Genomic DNA, 25,482 nt, shown 5'->3' with positions numbered 1-25,482 from the left:
TGACAGACCCCGGTCCCTCTCCCCGGCACCGAGAACATCTTCGGCGCCAGGACGCGGAGACTCTTACCAGCCGCGGTCGGCCCCTCCATGGCCTTCCAGACAGCCGTCGGTGTCATCGCAGGCGGACAGTGTATACGCACTGGGCACTGACAGACAAGCGGAGCTTTTCCAAGACCCTCCGCAACAGGACCAGGGTCCGCAACAGTGGGGGTTCTGGACACCCTGGGCGTACCATCAAGCCCAGGGCCCCCCAACAGCTTCCTCCTAGACCTGCAACGGCAGAGCACAGGGCGCCGGAGGCGACGTTGTCTCGCCCCCCTCCCTCCCCGGACGGGGAGGACGGGTCAAAGCAACAGGACCCTGATCTCCCTCCTGAGCCAGAGGCGAGGGCTGAGGCGGACCCCCCGCTGGACACTCTCTTGCCAGGGGTCTCCTCATCGTCTTCTCCCGATGAGGCGGTGGCTGGCACTTCCTCTAATAGCCCTCCTTCTCTGGATCTCAGGGCACATCAGGACCTCCTCAGGCGCGCAGCACAGAATCTGAGCCTGCAAGCTGAAGAGGTCTCTGAGATCGAGGACCCCATCGTCAGCATCCTCTCCTCCGATGCTCCCACCAGGGTCGCCCTCCCCTTTATTCGGACGATCCAGGCCAACGCCAATACAATCTGGCAATCTCCGGCCTCCATCCCCCCTACTGCACGGGGCGTCAAAAGGAAGTACATGGCCCCCTCCAAGGGCTATGAGTACCTCCATATTCACCCGACACCATGTTCCCTGGTGGTGCAGTCGGTGAACGAGAGGGAGCGTCACAGACAGGAAGCCCCAGCCCCCAAATCCAAGGAGGCCAGGCGTATGGACCTCCTCGGCCGCAAGGTTTATTCGGCTGGGGCCCTTCAGCTCAGGGTTTCCAGCCAGCAAGCCCTTCTTAGCCGCTACGCATTTAACTCTTGGGTGGCAGCGGACAAGTTCAAAGAGCTGCTGCCACAAGAGGCGCGTGAAGAATTTGCGGCGATTCTTGACGAGGGCAAAAAGGTTGCACGAACCTCGTTGCAGGCCTCCTTGGACACGGCAGACTCGGCTGCCCATACCCTCGCCTCGGGTGACGATGCGCCGCATCTCCTGGCTTCAGGTTTCTGGCCTTCCTCCGGAGCTCCAATACACCATCCAGGACCTCCCGTTCGAAGGCCAGGGCCTGTTCTCGGAGAAGACAGACCCCAGACTGAAAAGTCTTAAGGACAATCGGGTCATTATACGCTCCGCTCCCTTGGGATGCACACGCCTGGGACGCAACGCAGACCCTTCCGACCGCAGCAACAGCAGCAGCGTCGGCCATACCCCCAGTTCCGCCAGCGGCAGGACCTTAATAGGCGCCGCGGCAGAAATGGCAGGCGCAGGCCGTCGGGCAATCAAGGGGGGCAAAACCAAAGCTCCTCTAAAGCCCCACCTGGACCCAAACCTTCGTTTTGAAGGTGCGCCCGAGGGCGTAATACCAGTATCCCCCATGGATCCTTTCCCCCCGTTTTCCAACCGCCTTTCGTTTTTCCTCCAGGCGTGGTCCCGGATAACATCTGACCTCTGGGTCTTACGCACGGTGCAGACGGGATACCGTCTGCAGTTTGTATCATTTCCTCCCTCCCGCCCCCCATCCTCGTCCCTCTTCAGGGACCCCTCTCACGAACAATTCCTCCGCCAGGAGGTACAGACGCTCCTCAACAAAGGAGCTATAGAGGCGGTTCCGGAGAACGAGAAGGGCAAGGGGTTTTATTCCCGCTACTTTCTGATCCCCAAGGCCAAGGGAGGCCTCAGGCCTATCCTCGACCTGCGAGAGCTCAACAAATATCTAGTAAAGTTGAAGTTCCGCATGGTATCCCTGGGGACCATTATCCCATCCCTGGATCCTGGAGACTGGTATGCCGCCCTCGACATGCAGGACGCTTATTTTCATATTGCCATATGGCCACACCACAGACGTTTCCTTTGGTTCGTGGTCGGCCGCCTTCACTACCAATTTGCGGTCCTCCCATTTGGCCTTTCTACGGCTCCGAGGGTATTCACAAAATGCATGGCCGTCGTTGTGGCACATCTTCGGCGCAGTCACATTCACGTGTTCCCTTACCTCGACGATTGGTTAATTCGGGGCACGTCGGAGCTGCAGGTCTGCAGCCACGTCCACAGGATCACCGGCCTGTTTGCTACCTTGGGCCTCATGATCAACGTGGACAAGTCCACCCTGCTCCCCTCGCAGAGGGTGGAGAGTTCACTGGGGCCGTCCTGGACTCCACCGTAGCCAGGGCCCTTCTGCCGTTGCCGAGGTTCCAGTCGTTGTCGGCGATCATTCAGCGCTTGCTGGCAGGCCCCCTGACATCGATACGGACATGTCTAACCCTGTTAGGCCATATGGCAGCCTGCACATTTGTGACCGGGTATGCACGGCTCCGCATGAGGCCCCTCCAGTCTTGGCTCATCGCACATTATCGGCCGGCAAGGCAGTCACTAGACATGCTGATCACAATCCCCCAGGGGGTGTTGGATTCTCTGTTGGTGGTTAGACCAGTCCATCATGTGTGCGGGGCTCCCATTCCACCCACCCCAGCCCTCGGTGTCCCTAACGACGGATGCCTCCGATCTCGGCTGGGGGGCCCACCTGGGAACCCTGAGGACACAGGGCCTGTGGTCTCCACAGGCGGTGGAACTACACATCAACATGCGGGAGTTGAGAGCGGTCCGCCTTGCTTGTCAAACATTCTGTCACCAGCTTCAGGGTCGTTGTGTCGCGGTATTTACCGACAATACGACGACCATGCACTATATCAACAAGCAGGGTGGCACCAGATCCTCTCCCCTATGTCACGAGGTGATGCGACTCTGGGACTTTTGTATAGCCCACTCCATTCACCTCACGGCTTCCTTCCTCCCCGGAGTACGGAACACGCTGGCGGACCGCCTGAGCAGATCCTTCCTCGCGCACGAATGGTCCCTCCGCCCGGACATCGCCCTCTCGATTTTCCAGAGGTGGGGCTGTCCCCGCGTGGACCTCTTCGCGTCCAGGGGGAACAGGAAACGCCAGGCGTTCTGCTCCTTTCAGGGCCGGGAGCCCGGGTCTATAGCGGACGCCTTCCTTATTCCGTGGACGACCCACTTGTTCTACGCGTTCCCCCCGTTCCCGCTGGTCCACAGGGTCCTTCTGAAGGTGCACAGGGACAGGGCCCGCATGATCATGGTAGCCCCGGCGTGGCCCAGGCAACATTGGTACCCCATGTTGCTGGATCTGGCCATAGCCGACCCAGTTCCCCTGCCCCTTCACCTGGACCTGATCACCCAGGGCCACGGAACTCTCTGTCACCCGGACCTCCAGTCGCTGCACCTAGCAGCGTGGCTCCTGCGTGGCTGACCAGTTCTGAGTTGCGCTGCTCCACCCCAGTACGTGAGGTACTCTTGGGCAGCAGGAAGCCTTCCACTAGAGCGACGTACTCGGCCAAGTGGAAGCGTTTCTCCTATTGGTGCGTGGAGAAGGGTCTCCGCCCAATGGAAGTTTCAGTGGCCAATATTTTGGACTATATTTGGTCCCTTAAGCAACAGGGCCTGGCGATATCGTCCCTGCGGGTCCACCTGGCGGCTATCTCCACCTTTCACCCGGGTGGGGACGGCCGCTCCGTTTTCTCTCACCCGACGGTGACTAGATTCCTTAAGGGGCTGGAACGTCTCTACCCTAACGTCCGACCCCCTGCCCCTACCTGGGATCTTAACCTGGTGTTGTCTCGGCTCATGGGGCCCCCCTTTGAGCCGTTAGCTACTTGCTCCCTGCTCTTATCTTTCTTGGAAGACTGCCTTTTTAGTAGCTATTACCTCAGCTAGACGGGTGTCGGAACTCCGGGCGCTCACGGTAGATCCCCCGTATACAGTCTTCCATAAAGATAAGGTGCAGCTGAGACCGCACCCTGCCTTTCTCCCCAAGGTGGTCTCAGCCTTCCACGTCAACCAGGAGATCTTCCTCCCAGTTTTTTTCCCCGAAACCTCATTCTTCACGCAGGGAGCAACAACTCCACTCGCTTGATGTCCGTCGGGCTCTCGCGTTTTATGTGGAGAGGACCAAACCGTTCCGCAAATCCCCCCAGCTTTTCGTGGCAGTAGCGGACTGCATTAAGGGGCTTCCCATTTCCTCACAGAGGTTATCCTCGTGGGTAACATCCTGTGTCAGGACCTGCTATGACTTGGCTCACGTTCCTACGGGCCGTGTGACTGCGCACTCCACCAGGGCGCAGGCGTCGTCGCTGGCTTTCCTCACCCGTGTGCCCATCCAGGAAATCTGTCGGGCAGCGACCTGGTCATCGGTCCACACCTTTGCTTCCCATTATGCCCTGGTCCAGCAGTCCAGAGAGGACGCGGCCTTCGGATCTGCAGTGCTCCATGCCGCTACTTCTCTCTCCGACCCCACCGCCTAGGTATGGCTTGGGATTCACCTAACTGGAATGATGTGAGCAATCATTCGAAGAAGAAAAGACGGTTACTCAGCTTTGTAACTGTTGTTCTTCGAGATGTGTTGCTCACATCCATTCCACACCCGCCCTCCTTCCCCACTGTCGGAGTAGCCGGCAAGAAGGAACTGAGGAGCGGGCGGGCCGGCAGGGGTATATATCGGGTGCCATGGTGGCGCCACTCTAGGGGGCGACCTGCCGGCCCACTGGAGTTGCTAGGGTAAAAAGTTTCCGACGCGCGGCACGCACACCTAACTGGAATGGATGTGAGCAACACATCTCGAAGAACAACAGTTACAAAGGTGAGTAACCGTCTTTTTCCTCTCATACCGCAAAAAGGGACTTACTAGGTCTTCACTGAGATCATCAGTAGAAATATTCTCTTTGAGACAGTGTGCCAAATTGCAGCTTCCTACTCTAAGGGCTTGTCTACATCAGAAAGTTGCAGCGCTGGTGAGGGAGTTACAGCGCTGCAACTTTGAAGGTGTACACATCTGCAGGGCATCACCAGCGCTGCAACTCCCTGTTTGCAGCGCTGGCCGTACTCCCGTTTTGTCTCGGGTGTAGAGGATCCAGCGCTGGTGATCCAGCGCTGGTAATCCAATGTAGACACTTACCAGCGCTTTTCTTGACCTCCGTGGAAGGAGGAAGCCTCTGGTAATCAAGCTGGTCTCCTTTCCCGGTTTGCTCTCTCGTGCCCGGAACCCCGAGCAAGCAGGTCTCCTTCCCTGCGGTTTGCTGGGTGGCTCCGGGAACGCGAGAGCAAACCGCGGCGAAGCTGGTCTCCTTTCCCGGTTTGCTCTCTCGTTCCCGGAACCCCGAGCAAGCAGGTCTCCTTCCCTGCGGTTTGCAGGGTGGTTCGGGGAACGCGAGAGCAAACCGCGGCGAAGCTGGTCTCCTTTCCCGGTTTGCTCTCGCGTTCCCGGAACCCCCCTTGAAGCCGCCCAACAGCGCTGCAGTGTGGCCACATCTAACACCACTTGCAGCGCTGGTTGCTGTAAGTGTGGCCACTCTGCAGCGCTGGCCCTATACAGCTGTACTAATACAGCTGTAACAACCAGCGCTGCAAAATTTTAGATGTAGACATGGCCTAAATAACTTTGGATGCGAGAATATTTAAAAAAAAAAAAAAAAAAAAGATGAAAATGGACTTTTAATTTATAGTAAGAGGAAAAAGCTACTGAAAAGATGTGAGGTTTTATTTTTTAAAACCATGATAGTGAGGACTTAGCTTCACCTTCTGATCAGTGATGACTGAAGAATGCAGGCAATTCCAAAAGAAACAGGATCTTTTCATCTAATTCCCTGAGCTATCCTACCATTTCTTTACCTACCTAGACCAGCATGCTAGAGTTTGGATGGACCATTTTTCTAAAAAAGTTAGTTTTCCCAGAAAGTTTTCAGTAACAGTCTAACTCTCTGTTTTAGGCTTAGACACAAATGTATTGTACTCTGACTGAATGGAAAAACTATATATCAAGGAACAGCTGAAGTGATCACTCTGATGGCAATCTTTCACATGCATCATCCACAGATTAGCCATTCTGCACAAAAGGGCAGGATGCAGTAAAAACCTTAGCTGAACTACCACCTCCAATACTTAATAAGTAGGGCTGTCGATTAATTGCAGTTAACTCACGCAATTAACTAAAATAATTAATCACAGTTTTAATCGCACTAGTAATAAATTTCAACTGGTATTTTATTGTCTAACTATTTTTAGATGTTCTTCTACATTCTCCAATATATTGATTTAAATTACAACACAAAATACGAAGTGTACAGTGCTCACTTTATATTATTTTTATTATAAATATTTGCACTGTAAAAATGATAAAAGAAATTGTATTTTTCAATTCCCCTCATACAAGTACCATAATGCAAACTCTTTATCATAAAGTACAACTTACAAATATAGATTTTTTTCTGTTACATAACTGCACTCAAAACAAAACAATGTAAAACTTTAGAGCCTACAAGTCCACTCTGTCCTACTTCTTATTCAACCAATTGCTAAGACAAACAAGTTTGTTTACATTTACAGGAGATAATGCTGCAGGCTTCTTATTTACAATGTCGCCTGAAAGTGAGAACAGGAGTTCATATAGCACTTTTGTAGCTGGCATTGCAAGGCATTTACATGCCATTTGTATGCCCCTTCATGCTTCAGCTACCATTCCAGAAGACATGCTTCCATGCTGATGACACTCCTTTCAAAAATCATGCATTAATTAAATTTTGACTGAACTCCTTGGGAAAGAATAGTATGTCTCCTGCTCTGTTTTACCAGCATTCTTCCATGTATTTCATATTACAGGAGTCTTAGATGATGATCCAGCATATGTTGTTCGTTTTAAGAACACTTTCACTGCAGGTTTAAGAATAAGTGCCTTCAAAAAATCTGAGGGGGACGAGCTGTGGAGCATGCTTTCAGGAGTCTTAAAAGAGAAGCACTCTGATACAGAAACTACAGAACCTGAACCGTCAACAAAGAAAATCACCTTCTGCTGATGACATCTGACTCAGGTGATGAAAGTGAATATGCACTACTTCGGACAGTTATCAAGCAGAACCAGTTATCAGCATAGACACATGTCTTCTGGAATGGTGGTTAAAGATGAAGGGACATATGAATTTTTAACGCATCTGGCACGTAAATATCTTGCAATGCCGGCTACAACAGTGCCATGCGAACATCTGTTCTCACTTTCAGACGACACTGTAAACAAAAGCAGGCAGCATTATCTCCCGGAAATGTAAACAAACTTGTTCGTCTGAGTGATTGGCTGAAAAGAAGGAAGACAGAGTGGACTTGTAGGCTCTCAAGTTTTACATTGTTTTATTTTTTAATGCAATTGTTTTATTGTACATACTTCTACATTTGTAAGTTCAACTTTCATGATAAAGAGATTGCATTACAGTACTTGTAGGAAGTGAATTTAAAAATATGATTTCTTTTGTCTTTTAAAGCAAATATTTGTAATAAAAAAAGTAAGCACTGTACACTTTGTATTCTGTGTTGTAACTGAAATCAATATATTTGAAAATGTAGAAAACATCCAAAACTGTTTAAATAAATAGTATTCTATTGTTTCAATCATACGATTAATCTTTTTACTACCACGATTAGTCTTAAAAATTAATTGTGCGATTAATGGTAATATTAAATATAGTCATAAATATCTTTCAACTTTGCTACTAAAGGATCAATTAATCTCCGTTGCAAAAAGGAAGCTGCACCCTGCCGAGCAAATCTTGTGAGTGATATGAAGTATATGTTCAATTTGCAGTATCATTCAAGATCTTAATTACAAACACATCTCAAATTTGCAGTTAATGGACTGTTGCTAGGGCCGTGTTTTGAAAAACAACGCATAATTGTTTCAGCCAAGCAAGCAAAGCTCAGGGAGCAGATAGGGACATAAACGGCATCAGAAAAATAGAAAACAAGACTCTTGCTATGGGTACCCTATTTTGACCAGGTTATGTTGGTACTCAAGTCAAGCCAGCTGCATCCGCCAAGCCCACATTTCCTTTTCTTTACTAGGCCACATCATTGTTCGCTACGTAGCTGGAAGCCATGGAAAAGCAGACTGGTAAGAGTGACACCTGCTTGAAGCAGTTTCTCCTTTCAAAAGCAGGATTCCTGGGGATTGGGAAGACAGGCTGAGAATAGTTATAAACTGAAATTTAAAGAAGCCTATATGTTTGCCTTATGAAGTTAATGGGAGCTGTTTAAGGGCTGCAAAAATGATAGTGTGAAACAAAATGGCCAAATAGGACAAGCAAGGGGCTGCTGTCAGATAGCTAAACCCAAAATCCATTAAGTCAATCCAAGAAGTCCCATGGATTATTGGAACTTTCCCCAGAAACCCGGAAAAATGCATTTACAAGTTCCAGGAATATGCAAATAGGAACAGATCCATTCTAAGAAACTGCCTTAGACTTACATATGCCAGAGGACCCTCATCAATATTGCAGCTGGTCCAAGGGTTCCAATTTGACTGAGGGGGTGACCATGGGACAACTCCCATTTGATTCTGTCTCACAGATGGTTCAAAATGGGCCAGCTTTCCAATGTTGAGCGAAACTGGATAGCTTGGATCTTCAGGCTACAAGTTCAGAAAAATTAAAAAAATGTTCAATTAAACTGTAAGACTGATGGGGAAAAACAGTGTAATGAAGTGTCTGAACTAGGGCTGCCGATTAATCACAGTTAACACATGTGATTAACAAAAATCGCAATTAAAAAAATTAATTGTGATTAATCGCAGTTTTAATTGCACTGCTAAACAGAATACCAATTGAAATTAAATTTTTGCATTTTCTTCTACGTTTTCAAATATATTTATTTCCATTACAAACACAGAATACAAAATGTACAGTGCTCATTTTATATTATTCTTGATTCCAAATATTTGCACTGCAAAAGTGATATAAGAAAAAGTATTTTTCAATTTACCTCATACAAGTACAGTACCATAATGCACTCTCTATCATAAAAGCGTTAACTTACAAATGTAGATTTTTTTGTTACATAACTGCAATAAAAACAATGTAAAACTTCAGAGCCTACAAGTCCACTCAGTCCTACTTCTTGTTCAGCCAATCACTAAGACAAATAAGTTTGTTTATATTTACAGGAGATAATACTGCCCGCTTATTTACATCACCTGAAACTGAAAACAGGCGTTCGCATAGCACTTTTGTAGCAGGCATCGCCAGGTATTTACATGCCAGATATGCTAAACATGTGTATGCCCCTTCTTGCTTTAAAAAAAATAATGTGTTAATTAAATTTGTGAATAAACTCCATGGGGGAGAATTGTATGTCTCCCGCTATGTGTTACTTGCATATATTTCATGTTATAGCAGTCTCAGATGACCCGGCACATGTTCATTTCAAGAACACTTTCATTGCAGATTTGACAAAATGCAAAGATGGTACCAATGTGAGATTTCTAAAAAGATAACTACAGCACTTGACCCAAGGTTTAAGAATCTGAAGTACCTTCCAAAATCTGAGAGGGACGAAGTGTGGAGCATGTTTTCAGACGTCTTAAAAGAGCAACACTCTGATGTGGAAACTACAAAAACCAAACCACCAAAAGGAAAGTCAACCGTCTGCTGTTGGCATTTGACTCAGATGATGAAAATGAACATGTGTTGGTCCACACTACTTCAGATCATTATTGTGCAGAACACATCATCAGCATGGTGGTCGAAGTATGAAGGGATATATGAATCTTTTGAGCATCTGGCACAAAAGTATCTTGCGACACTAGCTACAACAATGCCATGTGAATGCCTATTCTCACATTCAGGTGATATTGTAAACAAGAAGCAGGTAACATTACCTCCAGTAAATGTAAACAAACTTGTTTGTCTGAGTGATTGGCTAATAAGAAGTAAGACTGAGTGGACTTGTAGGCTCTAAAGTTTTAGATAGTTTTATTTGAGTGCCGTTATTATTTCTACATAATTCTACATTTGTATGCTCAATTTTCATGACAAAAATGGCACTACAGTACTTGTATTAGGTGAACTGAAATATACTATTTTGTTTTTTTACAGTGCAAATATTTGTAATAAAAAATGAAGTGAGCGCTGTACACTTTGTATTGTGTTGTAATTGAAATATATTTGAAAGTGTAGAAACCATCCAAAAATATTTAAATAAATGATATTCTATTATTGTTTAACATCACGCAATTAATCTCATGATTAAGTTTTTTAATCGCTTGACAGCCCAAGTCTGAAGCACGCACCCACCTGTGGCATGATCTCAAGAGAAAGCTCCTGTATGATGCTATTCAGCTGATTTTCCAAATCAGGCGAGATCACCACTTCATAAGGTTCTACCTGTGAAATTAAAAAAATACTACAATAAAAACCCAAGATATCCACAAGAACCTCACTGGAGAATATATTGAAATGCTAAGAGGCTTCTAAGGAGAGAGAAGTGAAAAGGGACACTGACAGCTCAGAACTCATATTTATTAAAGGTACTTTTTATACAAAATTTAAGTTCAACAAAAATCTATGTTTTTAAAAAACTGAGTGTTTTTGTTTTTTTTAATGAACATGTAGACAATTCTTTCAGTGTTTGCAATCAAAATACTGCAGTACTACTAACACAAGAGAACCCAAAACTGACTGGTCTGCTGACAAGTTAAATCAAGTTTGCCAGAAGCTGGAAATGGGAGAGATGGGATGGATCGCTTGATGATCACACCTGTTCTGTTCATTCTCTCTGAGGCACCTGGCATTTACCGCTGTCGGAGACAGGATACCAGGTTAGACGGACCTTTGGTCTGACCCACTATGGCCGTTCTTATGTTCTTAAGTTGAAAAATAGAGATTTTTTATTTTTAGTTTTACTATTGTAGAATGTGACCACAAATAAAACACACACACACACACACCCTGCCCTTTCAATATGCATGCATACCTCTCTGTTGCTCCAAGCACGCAGGTGCACACACATACATACACACAAATACACACGCAGTTAGTTCTCTGTTCATCCCAGCCACTCATCCTTCCCCAGATCAAAATCTCTCTCTGGTTCTGAAGATCAGAAAATTGCATTAGCTTCCCAAGCATTAAACATGGAGCATAAGCAAGCAGGGACAAATTTACACCAGTTTACTGCTCCTTCTGACTCAGAGGAATAGTATCTGCTTTCTCCTACAGCAGACTCACTGTTTCTCCTTCCTTCTTCTTTGTCTGCCCAGTGTAGGGCTCGATGACACCAAGATGGTAGAGCTGTCTGACCAGGGACAGAGCACAGGACTGTGCTGCCAGCTTTTTGTTTGATCCATGCTCACGAGCAAAGATTCCTGTAGCACACAAACATTAAGGTTATAGTAGCCAATGATGCATGTTGTCTGTGCGGGTAAACATCTTTAGCATAAGATAGCAATATAAGATGGGTTTAGTGGCTACTTAGAAGCAGGTTTCAGTAATGATCCCTACTGAGAAGAGGGACTCCCAGCTCCAGCCAGGCTGTAACCAACAAAAGTTAATTCACATTACAGTATTCACACAAGCAGGTTTACCTTACAGCACTCAGCCTACCCAGGCTTAACAGGGCTTTTTCCACATTTGTGAAAGCCACGACTCCCTTACAGCACTCACCTGGACCAGGCTATGCTGCAGGCCCATTTTCAATTTCAAGGCACCAGTCTACAAATCCAGTAGAAACTTGACACTTGTTTTTCTTGTGTCTTCAAATACCTAACAGTTTGGTCATTTTAAGGCATCACACTACATCAATTTTACTGCATTAAGGACATTATAAAAAGATCATCAATTGACTGATGAAGTTTCTATTGTACAGATATCTGCTAAAGTTCAAATCACAAGATTAAGACTTGTGTGCTAGGTATCATTCAAAAACAAACACCAAACACCACACAACCCACAGGTTTCTAACTAGCTGTTTTGAAATGGTGTAACTTTTGTGATTCTCCAAGGTTTCCCCCCCACCCCACCCCCCCGCCCATCTTCCTCCATCCTAGTCCTGTATATGTCTACCCTGGATCACTGACTAGATACTTAACCTGAGCAAGGAGGCTTCTTGAATGGTCCTACTTCTAGCTCTTTGCTTGCTTTGGACTTTACTGCAATAGACTTCCATGAAGGTAGAGGCCAGCTCGTTAAAAATAATTTCTAAAAGCAACAATTCAAGCAGCGCAATAACACTAGATACCTGCATCTCTCAGGTGGTTCAGGGCCAAGGGTCTTAAGCTATTTCAGTAACCAGATATATGAGTATTTGAAACCACCATACACTATGTAGCCAGTTATCACAGGCCATCCCTTTACAATGTAAAAAGGAAAGGTCTATGTGTTTAATGAACAAGCAGCTGAAAGGTTTACTGGGGGAAAAGGTAAAAACATTTTCATAATAGCAGTCAATGGTGAGAAACTTCACACCATTCAGCAAGCTGCTTACTGGGGCCCACTGGGGCACTGGTAGCAGTGCATTATTGCATGAAACACCATCTAACCAGTGTTGCATGTACTCAGAATTATGCTCATGTTTCTCTGCTCTAAGACCCAGAAGTAGCCAGACAGGAGGAAAAGGAGGACACTTACTTCTGCCCAGCTGCTTGACATAAATGGTCATTTCTGCAATAAAGCTCCTGTAAACACACAGAGAGACACCGTTAAGGTTTTAATTCCTGAGAGTGGCTGAACCCGACATTTCCAAGATGGCCAGGTTTTCCAACTGTTTAGACAAAGCTAATCAAAACTCAATTATAAAACAATTATTTCCTCCTTAATTCTAGAACAAATGAAACATTAACTTTAAAGTGTGTGGTTTTTCCCTCTGAAAAACCTTGTACAGTGACACCTTCTCAATCGTGAGATCTGCTCCCTGTGTATTTTGAGCAGCAGATTTATACTTCAAACAACTAATGACTAAAATAAGATTCTAGTGCTTTTAATCCCATAAAAACTAATTCAGCTAAGTAAACTGAATTCTAGTTTGACTGATGGATCAGTTGTTCCAGTTGCAGATCCAGATTCTTCCTTTATCTGTTCCCTATGCAACTTGACAATTAATGGGCAACACCAAAAGAAACCACAGGCACACTCACTCAGTATTTGGACTCATATACTGGTAAAAATGCAGCTTAACTTTTGAACTGAAGAGTGATTTTGAAGGACTGGCAACTGGAAAAAAAATCTGGTAATTCGAGTATGTCTGATCTGGATTCATGAACACACATATCCATGATGTCATTTTACAGTTACTTTTCAGAACAGAACCTTAAGAAACTGACAGAACAAGACAGAACTATCTGAGGAGCCTTAAAGAAGAGGATGGATGGGGCGGGGGGGGGGGGAGGAGAGGGAGAGGATATCTTCACTTGTTTTCACTAGCATCAAGGTATACATGTTTAAACACAAGAACAAGCTCCTACCCTGCCTGGAATCAAGTGGTGAAGTGTGACCAAATAGGCAGATAACAGAGTTGCTTTTGAATTGTAGTCAATGGTTCTGTTAACAAGATTCTTATATGCAGTACTGCCTAACACTGAAATGTAGAGCAATCTGCTCAGATTCCCCTAATTTCTAGGTGTTCTGGCTTTGCCTTCAGTCAGAACACAAACATTCAGACTGCTAACCATATAATAAACTCGTTAAAGAGACTACTGGTACATTGATAAAGGCTGTGATTTTCAGAGACACTTAAGGGAGTAAGACACCCAACTTACACTGAAATTCAATGGGAATTGGGCACCGATCTCACAAGTTTTGCCCTCCCTCCCTTTTTAAAAAAAAATCACAGCACAAATGCTTGTTCGAAGATTAGAAATTAAAACCACGTTGTTATAACTTTGGATTTAAACTTGCAAATCTGATCCAAGTTGTTTGGGCTCTAACAGATGCAGTTCCTCTCTGAAAACTATGCCTCTGGTGGTTCCACTGCTGCAGGCAGAACCTTGCAGCTAGGACACAGACTTGATTTCTCGCTGTAAATAAAACAAAGGTTAGGTGAGGATTTAAGTTCAATGTTAGACTCCTTCCTGCACGCACCATCAGTGAACTGACCTTCACGCACAGCGGCTTCATGAGTCAAAGGCCACTGGCTCTCAGGGATACAACAGCCACCCTTTCATTAATGACACCGATGCCAGTATGTTTCTCAGCCAGGCTTATAGTCAGCACTCAATCTCATTCTCCTCCACCTAAGGGGGGAACAGCGACACCAGAAATCAGTTTACAATAGACTCCCATGTGATTGCTTAGTTCGGCCTAAGCAGAAGCACATGTGTGAATGAGCACAGATCTCTGGTGTCGCCGTCTGCTACCCCTTTCAGCATGAAACAAGCAGCAATGCTGTACCCAGACTGCCAGCGAAGTCCCCAAAAGGTAAAAGTCTTGTCCCATCATTTGCTAAAATATTTATTTTGTAGCCTGTGTCCCAGAAGTTCTATATTTACATGCCTGTTACTCAAAATAAACCCTCTTGATTCCAAATGTATGCTATTAAGTACCTGTACCCACTCAGTTTTGAAGGGACAGTGACAAAAAAATCCACTGAAGAGACATTTCTCCTTTAAAATTTCTCACTTATGGAAGAGTAAAACTGACACTCAATATAAAGAATATTAAAAAGATCAGAACTGCCAAGTTATATGTAGACTTCGAAGGATTAGCTTTTTATTGGTAAATGTCAGCAAGTTTAGATTTCATCATACACATACAAATGGACAAAAGACATTACCATCAATAATCTAAATTTATAGATAAGCAAAGTAAGAAAAATGCTGCCTGAGAACTTACAGTTTGATTTAAGGTTATTTTCCTTGTATCTTTTGATATGTGATATTTACAATTTGTGTTTAGTTTCTAAAGCTTTAACTTTCTGAATCTCAGTGTCTGTCATTAAACAACTGTCTGACACACTCAGTTTTGTACATCTGAAAATTTAAAATATTGATATTATCTTTCAACATTATACAAAAATCAAACACTGAATTCTGCCAAGCCTAGTATATGCGAGGATTGGTGCTTCCTGAAAATACTATCATCACCCTACTTCTTCAATCCAGAGATACAGTGCAACTATTCCTCTGCTTTTACTGTATATACACCAGAAGGATTCACCTAATATGCAAATTTACTCCGGGCCTCATATTAGAATAGGTCTGAAGAGTCAGATCCACTGTAACAGGTTTCTCTCACAATCCACTCTTTCCAACATGCTGATCCACACGAGAGTAATCCACACGAGCCTTCCTGGGAGTAATAAATACTACACCCTGGAATGCTCTTTGGAAGAACAGCAAGCAGGCTGAGAAACATACCAGTACCAACCACCACCCCCACTTTCCTCAACTATATGGATTTTAAGGTCTCCACCCACAAGGAATCCATACCACCACATACAGGAACAGCAACCAGCAGATTATAGAAGTAAACACTCTGCTGAACAACCACTTAGAACTTGAATTTTGTATGTACTCAGTAGTATACAGTTAATCCTCACCCCATTGATTTGAAAGAGGTAAGTGCCCAACATTTGGAAACAGAAATGGAAGTGAACTGACTTGAAGCAATGCCAGTACAAGGTTTACATGAGTACCAGGGTATCTTGATGTCAAACACATAATGTGTTCATATAGCTGAAAAAGAATTTTATGAAATTTCCCACCATTAATAGGAACTGACTGGAGAGATACTTCAGAGTTCCTGGCAATCTTCTGCAAGTAGATCAAAGGATATTGGAATCAGAGAAAACAAAAATCCAGCTGTCTCTCTTGATAATAGCATAACCTTCAGAGAACACATTTAGGATGGCAAAGGGCACGGCAGCTTTCCAAAAGGCTTATTTATACAGAACTGATGTATTTAAAAAAAAAAAGTGAAGTATGATAGTGTTTCTCACCACAAAAAGATTTCAGTATGAAAGAAAACAGACTTTCCCTGCCACAAAAAGTTTCACATTTTCAAGGGCCGGGGGTGGGGGGGGGGGGCCGGGAAAGGTGTCCCAAGTTTGGATGAAAACTCAAAATTGTGAATTTTTCCACAGAATGGAAAAAATTCCATTTCAGAAGAAATGAAATAGAATTTTTCAGCTTGCTAGCTAGCTCACTCCCCAAGGAGCCGAGCAACCTGGGACCCTGACCGGTTGGCAGGAAACCAGGTTGGCCAGATTTCCTAGTTTCTGCCAAAACTTTTCAATGCTATCACAATACATTCCCACAGAACACTGATTCCACTGAATCAGCATATTCCAATGGAAATTTTCAACCAGCTCTAGCATAACAATTGTTAAGTCTCCATTAGATACGTTCCCTGCTTAACCTAATTTAAGCATTACACATTAAATTAATGTTTCCTTAATGCATTTTATAGTGAGTAGCACAAATGATTATTTACTGCTGGGATAATCGCCTAGCAATCAAACTGAGACCTCCCAGTTACCTAGATTATAGCAATATTACCACTATAAAATGCAAAACAAAAGACATTTCTTTAAGAAGATGCCAAAACCATCAGGCAAAGATTTCTCCACAGTGTCATCCACATCCCAACGTCAAGGACCTCTTCCCCCTCCCTCCCAAGGTCCAGAACAACAGTCGCCATCCTTCTAAACACACTGGATAGGACACTGCAAAGCCAAAGCCATTTTTTAAAATCAACTGAGAAAGGAAAAAAGGAGCTGCGGAAGATTAACATGAGGTATAATTCCCTCTTTCCAGGGACTACTGCTCATTGCCTTTTTTAAAGAGCTACTGACTAATGAACAAAGCTTTCCCACATAGGACTGCGGAGTACTACAAACTAGATCAATAGGCTGGCTTCCAGAAAGGATTCCTCTTGCCCACAAATGTTTCTAACCCTCGTTACAGAAGGATATGAGTGAAACTAGCAAACCTGTTGTGATCAGGCCCCACTTGAGTGTATTTATATTCTCCCTGGACCTTCTCCTTTTGGAAAAACTGGTTCAGACGCGCCTTAGCATTCTCCAAGGTCCAATTTCCATGAAGACCAGCATTTAAGTCCACTTCTTCTGACTCCAAGGTCTAATATTGAAAACAATTTAAATTTACTGGCTCTAACTGTAAAGTTTGTTACAAGAATGTTTAAAACAAAATATAAAAGTTGAATTTCCCAAGTAATAGGTCAGCATGCCACGGAATAGTCAGGAATTTTCATAAGAAATCTAAGTGCCTTTACGGCCTCAAGCCTATTTCCACAGACTGCCATAGCAAAGAGTCTGTATAAACAATAATAATGTTGATACGAGGACAATCTGACTGTCAGTGTACCCATTATTCTGTTACTAATTTAAGATAGTAAATTAGTTACAGTGGTTAGCAATGTGTTGGATGTTAACAGTAACCAGCTAGTTTCTTCACTGATAGATCTTCTGCCAGTTAAAAAATTACAAAATACTGAACTCATAAAAATTACAAGCCTGGCTGCAAACTCTAATCAATCATTAAAAGGTGTGGAAAACACTTGTTTCAGAGCTAAAGTAGAATTAGATAGGTTAACTTACAGCCTGTGCCTCCTGCTCCTCCTTCCTTGAATAGTAATCCTTCAGATTGGCTCCACGGTCCCACTGAGCCCCACCATAGCCAGAGCTTCCAACTCCAGGTGCCGGACCACCACCTAATGGCGGAAAAAAAGTTAACCCCTCTCCTAACAATTGTGAGATGCATGCTGAGAAGTCAGGTGCTCTGAAGAGGAAAGAAAAATCTCAACTGTTCCCAGCCACGCCTCAGAAATACTCAATTTCTTTTAGTTATTTTCTTTATGAAGAAACACACACAGGAGACATTGCTACTATAAGGTAAAAAATATTCCACGCATATATGTGTGTGTGTGGTGTGTGTGTGTGTGTGTGTGTGTGTGTGTGTGTGTGTGTGTGTGTGTGTGTGTGTGTGTGTGTGTGCATAAAAATAAATAAATATAATGAAAAAGTTACAGATATTCAAGTCTTACCTGTTTCATTCTTCAGTGCCAAATGTGGAGGAAGAGGTCCGCCCAGAGTAGAAACACGTTCACCAGCATCTCCCCGTGCTTCAGGCACTATTCCATCCGGAGCATCAGCAGCTCCTGCCTGGGGAAGGGAAACAGCCCATGAATGGCAATGCCATCAACTTCACATAAAATGACAGAACTTTTCACTCAACATTTATGTCAGAAAAGTTGTCATACAATTTAAAGATATGTTCGTTATATAACATTGTCAGAAGTTTCCATTTAAAACATTTTAAAAGCTTGACTGCTGAGCATTTAAACTTTTTCAGGTGTCCTACTAAAACTCACAATTTAACATTCCTAGTTGCTTCAAGCGACAGGAAAAATGCATGTTTATGACCTACGGCTTATAGCCATGATAAACATGACACACTGAATGCACTGTATAATTACACACAAAAAGAACATTATTAATATTGCAAAAATCAAGCACTCAAAAGTTAAGCAGTTAGCTAGACACCCTTAATTCAGCCCCATTATTCATATGCATTATGATAGTCTAATTACATAATCACATATAGTTTTCCAACAGGACCTCAGCCCATTCAGCTAGCAGAAAGGATCTGCTCTAGGAATGTTGTGTAGTGAAGGAGATTTGTCCCTAAAACACCATTCTTCATTTGCTGTAAAAGTTGGAAAATGAGTACCTATTGCGGGTTCCAGGACACAGCGGGTCTAAGCTCACCAGTAGCTAAAGGCCTTCCCCCGACTAGAGGGGAGGGGGACAGTGAACCTAGGCCACAACTGAATACTGGGGACAACAAATGAAACAAACAGAGATAGGAGTGAAAAATCAGGGAACTGGAAGGGGACACCGAGCAGAGAAACCCTGACAGCACCCATGACTGCTCAAAGACATCCAAGGAGTCAATGGACACTGCCCAGGGGAAAACTGCTCAGAGACATGATTGCACTAGGGATCAGAAGTAGGCCCACAGTTGCAGAGCAACCCCCTGCAAACCCCCTCCTGCAGTCAAACTCCTCTTCTGACCATCTTGACCAGCACCTTTACAAAGTGCACAGTGAATGAAGTAGGGGACTGAAGGAAGATAAAGTATAGTCTCATGGTTAGTGCAGGTGAATGCTGCCTGGAGAAACAGATTCTAGCCTTGCCTATACCACAGGGTACCTACATGATGCTAGGCAAGTTACTTAAACCACACTTTTCACAGGTGGTCATTAACTGAATGTTCCTCAATTTCTGAGTGCCTGACTTGAGACCCAGGGTCTGATTTGTAGAAGTACTGAAGTCAATGGAAACCTGTTTTATAATGCTAAATATTCTGAAAAGACAGGTCCCAGGGGCCTCAAAATGGGCACTCAAGATTAGTAAGTGCTCTTGACCCTACTCTCTCTCTGGCACAATTCTCCACCTGTAAAATAGGGATAAGATGACCCTCCCATCTCACAGAGGTTTCTCAGGTGCTGCCAACCTTGCCTATAATAAATCAGGGCTTGAAAATTCACTCACCAGTAGTGAGCAGGAAGCTTTTCCTGATGAATAGGATGATCAGAGCTACAAATTTCTTCTGATCATAAACTTCCATTAAAAATAATCTTCACAACTATGGAGTCTAGACTCTAACCAGGCAGAAATGATACAGTACTGTTTGCCTGGGTCTACACACTGCTCCAATGCCTCAGCAAAGCTACGAGCAACAGACCAAAAGACAAAATTACAATCAATTTACAGCTGATATTCAGTGTCCTATGGCAGACACATTCAGTACTTGACACTCTTACATCACAACTGCTTGACCAAACTATGACCAGTTCCAGAGGTATCCTAAGGGACAGACAACCTAAAAGCTGCAGAAAGCCACTGCTTCACAGGAAAAGGGCAATATGGCAGAGGACTTTAAACCCATTACTGGTTTCATGACACAGCGATGAAAAATAGCTTATAAAACTATTAGAGCAGTCATAAGAGACTAGCTTCTGCAATCTCCTCCAGTATATACTCCTAGGGGAATTCTGCACAAAAAGTTAAAAATTCTGCATATTTTATTTGTCAAACCACCACAATATAATCACACCAGTTTCAGTTATTTGTGGTCATTTATTTCAAAATACCTGTCAGCAAGAATGTCTGTAACAATACAGACAACAAAAAAAAAAAAAGGAAATGTTTTTTGACAAATAGATTCCTTACCAAGCATATTAATACAGAACTCTGAGTAATAAATCATTTAAACTACAATACAGAACTGAATTTCCCACACCCCTCAGAAGCAATACAAAGACTTTGGGGAGTCAGGGGTAACAGAGAAGCTGAGGGAGAGAAGTAAATTGCTGGGAAGGAGCCTGGGTGTGAATTTGGAGGGTTGTTGGGTATGGGTGGGAAAAGTATGGAACAGGGGTTTTGTGTGTGGGGGGAGGGGATTGTTAGGGAGCTTCCCCTGTGCAGACCTTGGCTGACCCCTAGCCTTTCCCATTCAGTCAGGCACATCTGCCCCTCTCCCCATGTATTCCTGCAACTCCATGTTTCCCTCCACTTCCACTCAGACACCCACTCCCTCCCATCTCCATGTGGCCCTGCACCCCTTCCTCTGTCCTCACGTGTCTCTGTGCCCCCAACAGCCAACCCCACTCCCATCATCATGTCACCCTGCGCTTCCTCTCCCATTCAGCCCCTGCCCCAGTCTGTCCTCCCTCACTAGCCCTTATGAGCCCCCATCTGACCCCTCGTCCCCCCAGCAGCCTAATGCTATCTGTCTCTCCAATAGCCCCTGTTCCTGGGTCTTCTACCTTGCGTCAGGCTGAGGTGGAAAGCCTGGGTCTTCTACCTCACCTGAGGCTTTCCCCTTCCAGGAGAAGTGGCTCTGACATTTAGATCCAGAGATCCCAGATTCAATCTCTGCTGCTACCAACCTACCTAGCAACACATTACAAGTTACCACCTGAGAGAATCAAAGCTGCTCTCCTACATGACAGACAGGGACAAAGACACTTACCCCTAAAGCTGGAATTTCTTCACTCTTGATTTCATTCAACCGAACTAAGTAATTAAGGAAGTCCCTAGCAGCATTGCTCTGTGCATCTTTCTTGTTTGTGGAATTGCCCATTCCAGTGTAGTTAAAACCTTCCACTCGAACCTGCAACAGACAAAAAAACTGACCCTCAGGTAAGCATTTACAACATCAAAACCTCACCATGTGAACACCCAATCAATTCCAATGGACTCTCAGCTGTTTCTATTCACTCCTGGCTCCCCTGCTAGCTGAGCATCTTCCCCAGAGCTGCTATGTGGGTCTTAACTTTTTAAGTGCTAGCCGCTTTTAGCCATGCCAAAGGCTGTGCACATACCCCACACTCCTTCACCATTATTTCTTTTCTGCCTCTGAAGGCAGCAAGTCATTCAGAATGTCAACATTTTTATTGGGACAACAGCTGGGCTGAAATGGGGTTTGTTATGCTGGGACCTGTTGCAGGTTGCCTCAACCAGTTCTTTGCTCTATAGATAAACTGAACATAGACTCTGGTTTTGCTCAGCCAAAAAGTGTGAAGTGACAGAAGCTGGCTAATTACACTAATAAGGCCACTCATGGTAATTAGTGAATTTTCCAAGGTGGTGACACAATACATGAAAGGGCTGGGCCTGTAAGCAAAGCAATCCAGGCACCGCTCCCACTTTTAGGGTGAGAAGAGGAAAAGGATGAGGTAGCAAAACGGCCCTTGAGCCAATGCTCCTTTCCTGGGCGTGGGGAAGCCAGGCGGGAGCCCTGAGCGGGGGGCTGCAGGGAGCGGGAGCCCATTGCCGGGCGGTGCGGGCAGCATCCTTGACTGGCCCCTTAACGGCAACTTGCGCAGCTACGCTCCAGGCCCGGCCCTGGGCGGTTACACGCCGCGCCTGCGGCTGCCGGCCCGGTGTGTGGAGCCGAGCCGAGCCGCGCAGAACAGGCGCCGAGACCGCTCCGACGCCGCGGTGAGGGGCCCGCACCTCACACATGAACTTCTGCCGGTTCTTGTTGCCCACGGCGCGGATCTCGTAGGTCGGCGTCACCTTCCTCTTGCCGCACCAGGCGTACAGGAAGTTCTTCACGTCCCCCATGGCGCGGGCTCTGCGGGGACAGCGCGACCGTTAGCACTGCTGCGTCACAGCAGGGGAGGGGGCAAGAGCCGCGCGCCTCTCCAGCAACTGGGGGTAATGGCAGGGGGAGAGCGCAGCTCCGGCCCAACAACAGCGCATGCGCACAAACAACCCGCACGCAACGGCACCAGGTGCGCTATCAGGACCCTCTTCTTGAGCCAGCCCCGCCCCTCCCTCTACAGCGGATGCGCACGCACTCGCCCCACTGTACAGGGCAGAGGTGCCCGTACCTCTCCCGTAGACTCAAGCTCTACCCGGTTTCGGCTGGGCAGGTGCGGTGGGGAGCGAAGCACCCAGCTCCTCGAGCGCCACAAAATGGTGGTTGTGGGGCGCATGCGCATAAGGAGCATGAACAAAGGCCACCACGGCTGAATGCAGGGAGCCGCGCCCCCAGCGTAGGGGGCGGTGACGGAGGGGCCGCGGGGCTCGCAGTTCCGGGCCCCCCAGGTCCGGCCGCTCTCAGCCTGCGGGGGAGCCAAGACTCCCGCTGCTGCAGCGCACGGCCAAGGCGCCCTAGACCCGCACTGCAACTGCACGCCCCGGGGCGGCTCCTGCCCGGAAGGGAGCGGAGCCTGAGCCCCTCCGCCCCCCGCTGCTGCTGTACCGGGGCGGGGGCTCCTGGCGGCTCACACGGATCCTTCTGGTTTTTGCATTGGACACGAGCCCGACCCTGCGGGCAGCCCCGGGCTGGCGGGAGCGCTCGGGCCCTGCTGCTCCCAGGACAGCCGGAGTTACACAGCGGCTGGGAGCTTCAGTGGGCCTGCTTAAAACTCGTGGGTTGGGTTTGGGGGCGCTTATTTAACTTCCGTGAGCAGGTCACACTTTGAATAAAAGCTGCCTTTGTTGCTGTTCCTGCACGCAGCGGGATTGGAGCTTACGGGCAATGTGCTGAGATCTCCCCAGAGTCTTCCTGCAAAGCCAGGAAAAACGAGATTGTTTTGGGGGAGGGAGCAGAAGTTTCCATATAAAATGCAAGCTGTATTAAAATTAAACTTCAAAAACAAAGCAACTTTCAGACTTCCTTTATATATTTAAAAAGGGGGGGAGCCCAGTTATTAAAAAAAGGAAAGGTCACTGTGAAAACGCATGAGATGAAAAATGAGATGTTAAAGCTTTCTGCAGTTACAGGGCTAGGACTGCCACACAGACCATAGGAAGAAGGGGAGGCATTTTTGAAGCAGGAGAGCAATTATAACTGTCCTAGTGAAACACAGAACAATACATTTTTCATCACATATGGGGGATGATGAAGATTCTCCTGCTGGGGGAGTGGTGTAGGCTGGAATGGGGTCAAGCAGTGGCTTTCAAACTTTTGTATTGGTGACCCCTTTCGCATAGCAAGCCTCTGAGTGTGACCCTCCCTTATAAATTAAAAACATTTTAAAATATATTTAACACCATTATAAATGCTGGCTACAAAGTGGGATTTGGGGTAGAGATTGACAGCTTGTGACCCCCCGTGTAATAAACTCATGACCCAGAGGGGTCCCAACCCCCAGTTTGAGAACCCCTGTTGTAAAGGTTCTGCTGCAAATAGGGTGACCAGATATCCTGATTTGAGGCTTTTTCTTATATAGGTGCCTATTACCCTGAACCTCTGTCCAGATTTTTCACACTTGCTATCTGGTCAGCCTAGCTGCAATTGAGTTTCAATATAGAATCTCAGACAAAGCCGGGTTTGAGTATAACCAGGGCACCTTACAAACCTGGGCTTGCTTAAACTAAGGGTTTGGCTACACTGGCGCTTTACAGCACTGCAACTTTCGCGCTTGGGTGTGAAAAAACACCCCCCTGAGCGCTGCAAGATACAGTGCTGTAAAGCCTCAGTGTAATCAGCGCTGCAAGCTACACCCATAGAGGATGTGGTTTACATGCAGCGCTGGGAGATCTGCAAGCTACACCCATAGAGGATGTGGTTTATGTGCAGCGCTGGTTTACGTGCAGCGCTGCAACCACACTCACACTTGAAAGCACTGCCGCAGCACTGCCCCGGCAGCGCTTTGAAGTTTCAAGTGTAGCCATACCCTAAGATTTCTTGTAACCTTTCACAGGGGGAGAAAGTCCTACACTGAGGGTATGGCTACATTTGGAATTTCAGAGCGCTGCCTTGGCAGCGCTGTGGGAGCGCTGCCGCGGCAGCGCTTTGAAGTGTGAGTGTAGTCAGAGAGGCAGCGCTGGGAGAGAGCTCTCCCAGCGCTGCATGTAAACCACATCCTTTACGAGTGTAGCGTGCAGCGCTGGGAGCGCCCAGCGCTCCTGCCCTGATTACACTGACGCTTTACAGCGCTGTATCTTGCAGCGCTCAGGGGGGTGTTTTTTCACACCCCAGTTGCAGCGCTGTAAAGTGTGAGTGTAGCCAAAGCCTCAGATGCAGTAAGAACTCAGTCCTGCAAGTTAAGCAATCTAGCCCTGATCCATCAAAGCACTGATCCACATACTTAACTTTAAGCAAGTGAGTAGGACCATTGAAGTCATTAAGATATTCACTCCCTTAAAGTGAAGTATATGCTTAAGTGCTTTGCTGGATTTGGGCCAGAGTGTTCAGTCCCTCCATAGGGGGAGTAGAAGGAAAACCAAAGTTGGTAGAACAGTGCTTTATTGGAATATATAAAATTTGTAACCTCATCCTATAGAACATGGGTTCTCCAAGTGGGAGTCGGGATTCCTCAGGGGGTCATGAGGTTATTATGGGGGGGGGGGAGGGAGAGGTCACAAGATGTCAGCCTCCACCCCCAAACCTTGCTTTGCCTCCAGCATTTATAATGGTGTTAAATATATAAAAAGGTGTTTTTAATTTTGGGGGTGGGGGTAGCACACAGCGGCTTGCTACGTGAAAGAGGGCACCAGTACAAAAGTTAGAAAACCACTGCTGTAAAATGTCCTTTTAAATCAATGGACTGCATGTGACCATGCTGGTTAAGCACATTAGCTGGAAGTTTCAGCCTCTCTAAGCAAGAAAAATGCAGTACTTTAGCTATATGTGGCATTATTATAGCAGTGTTGGTCTCAGGCTATTAGAGAGAAAAGGTGCGGGAGGTGATATTGTTTATTAGACCAACTTGTGCTGGTGAGAAAGACAAGCTTTCAAGCTTACACAGAGCTTTTCTTCAGATCTGGGAAACATACTCAGTGACACAGATTTGTTCCACCATGTATTTAGCTATAACACTAATAGTAGGTTTGTCTCTCCTTGCTTAATGAGGCTGAAACTTCCAGCTAATGTAATTAACCAGCATGGTTACATGTTCCATTGAGTTGAAAAGACAGTCCACAGTATGCGGTTACACATTTTAAATACCTCAACCACCTTGTCTTTAGTTAGACATTTTAGAAAACCAAACAAAAGCAAGAACATCCAAATCCTTGGGATTAAAGAGAGAGCAGGAAGCCAGTGTTGATCAGGGGG

The 25,482-nt window shown here is 45.8% G+C and overlaps 1 protein-coding gene across 2 annotated transcripts in view; it reads right to left on the bottom strand.

Annotated features, from left to right (window-relative positions):
* DHX9 (DExH-box helicase 9) overlaps positions 1 to 22,417 on the bottom strand; it is a 48,020-nt gene extending 25,603 nt beyond the window's left edge. Inside the window, exons 1-10 of one of the 2 annotated variants that reach the window (XM_030571459.1) lie at positions 22,307 to 22,417; positions 21,927 to 22,047; positions 20,941 to 21,081; positions 17,948 to 18,065; positions 17,502 to 17,614; positions 16,874 to 17,022; positions 12,578 to 12,624; positions 11,180 to 11,316; positions 10,247 to 10,336; positions 8,425 to 8,586 (exon numbers count right to left, since the gene is read on the bottom strand). In XM_030571459.1, the coding sequence (XP_030427319.1) occupies positions 8,425 to 8,586; positions 10,247 to 10,336; positions 11,180 to 11,316; positions 12,578 to 12,624; positions 16,874 to 17,022; positions 17,502 to 17,614; positions 17,948 to 18,065; positions 20,941 to 21,081; positions 21,927 to 22,037 (1,068 nt within the window). In that variant the 5' untranslated portion in view covers positions 22,038 to 22,047; positions 22,307 to 22,417. Of the gene's footprint in view, positions 1 to 8,424; positions 8,587 to 10,246; positions 10,337 to 11,179; positions 11,317 to 12,577; positions 12,625 to 14,041; positions 14,135 to 16,873; positions 17,023 to 17,501; positions 17,615 to 17,947; positions 18,066 to 20,940; positions 21,082 to 21,926; positions 22,048 to 22,306 lie in introns of those variants that run through there. The other variant, XM_030571460.1, reaches the window with a different exon arrangement.
* Between the last annotated feature and the right edge of the window lie 3,065 nt (positions 22,418 to 25,482).

This window comes from Gopherus evgoodei, chromosome 8 (assembly GCF_007399415.2).
Source record: "Gopherus evgoodei ecotype Sinaloan lineage chromosome 8, rGopEvg1_v1.p, whole genome shotgun sequence".
Classification (NCBI taxonomy): domain Eukaryota; kingdom Metazoa; phylum Chordata; order Testudines; family Testudinidae; genus Gopherus; species Gopherus evgoodei.
Note: the sequence above shows the minus strand (reverse complement) of the source record. Positions and strands in the feature narration are given on the sequence as shown.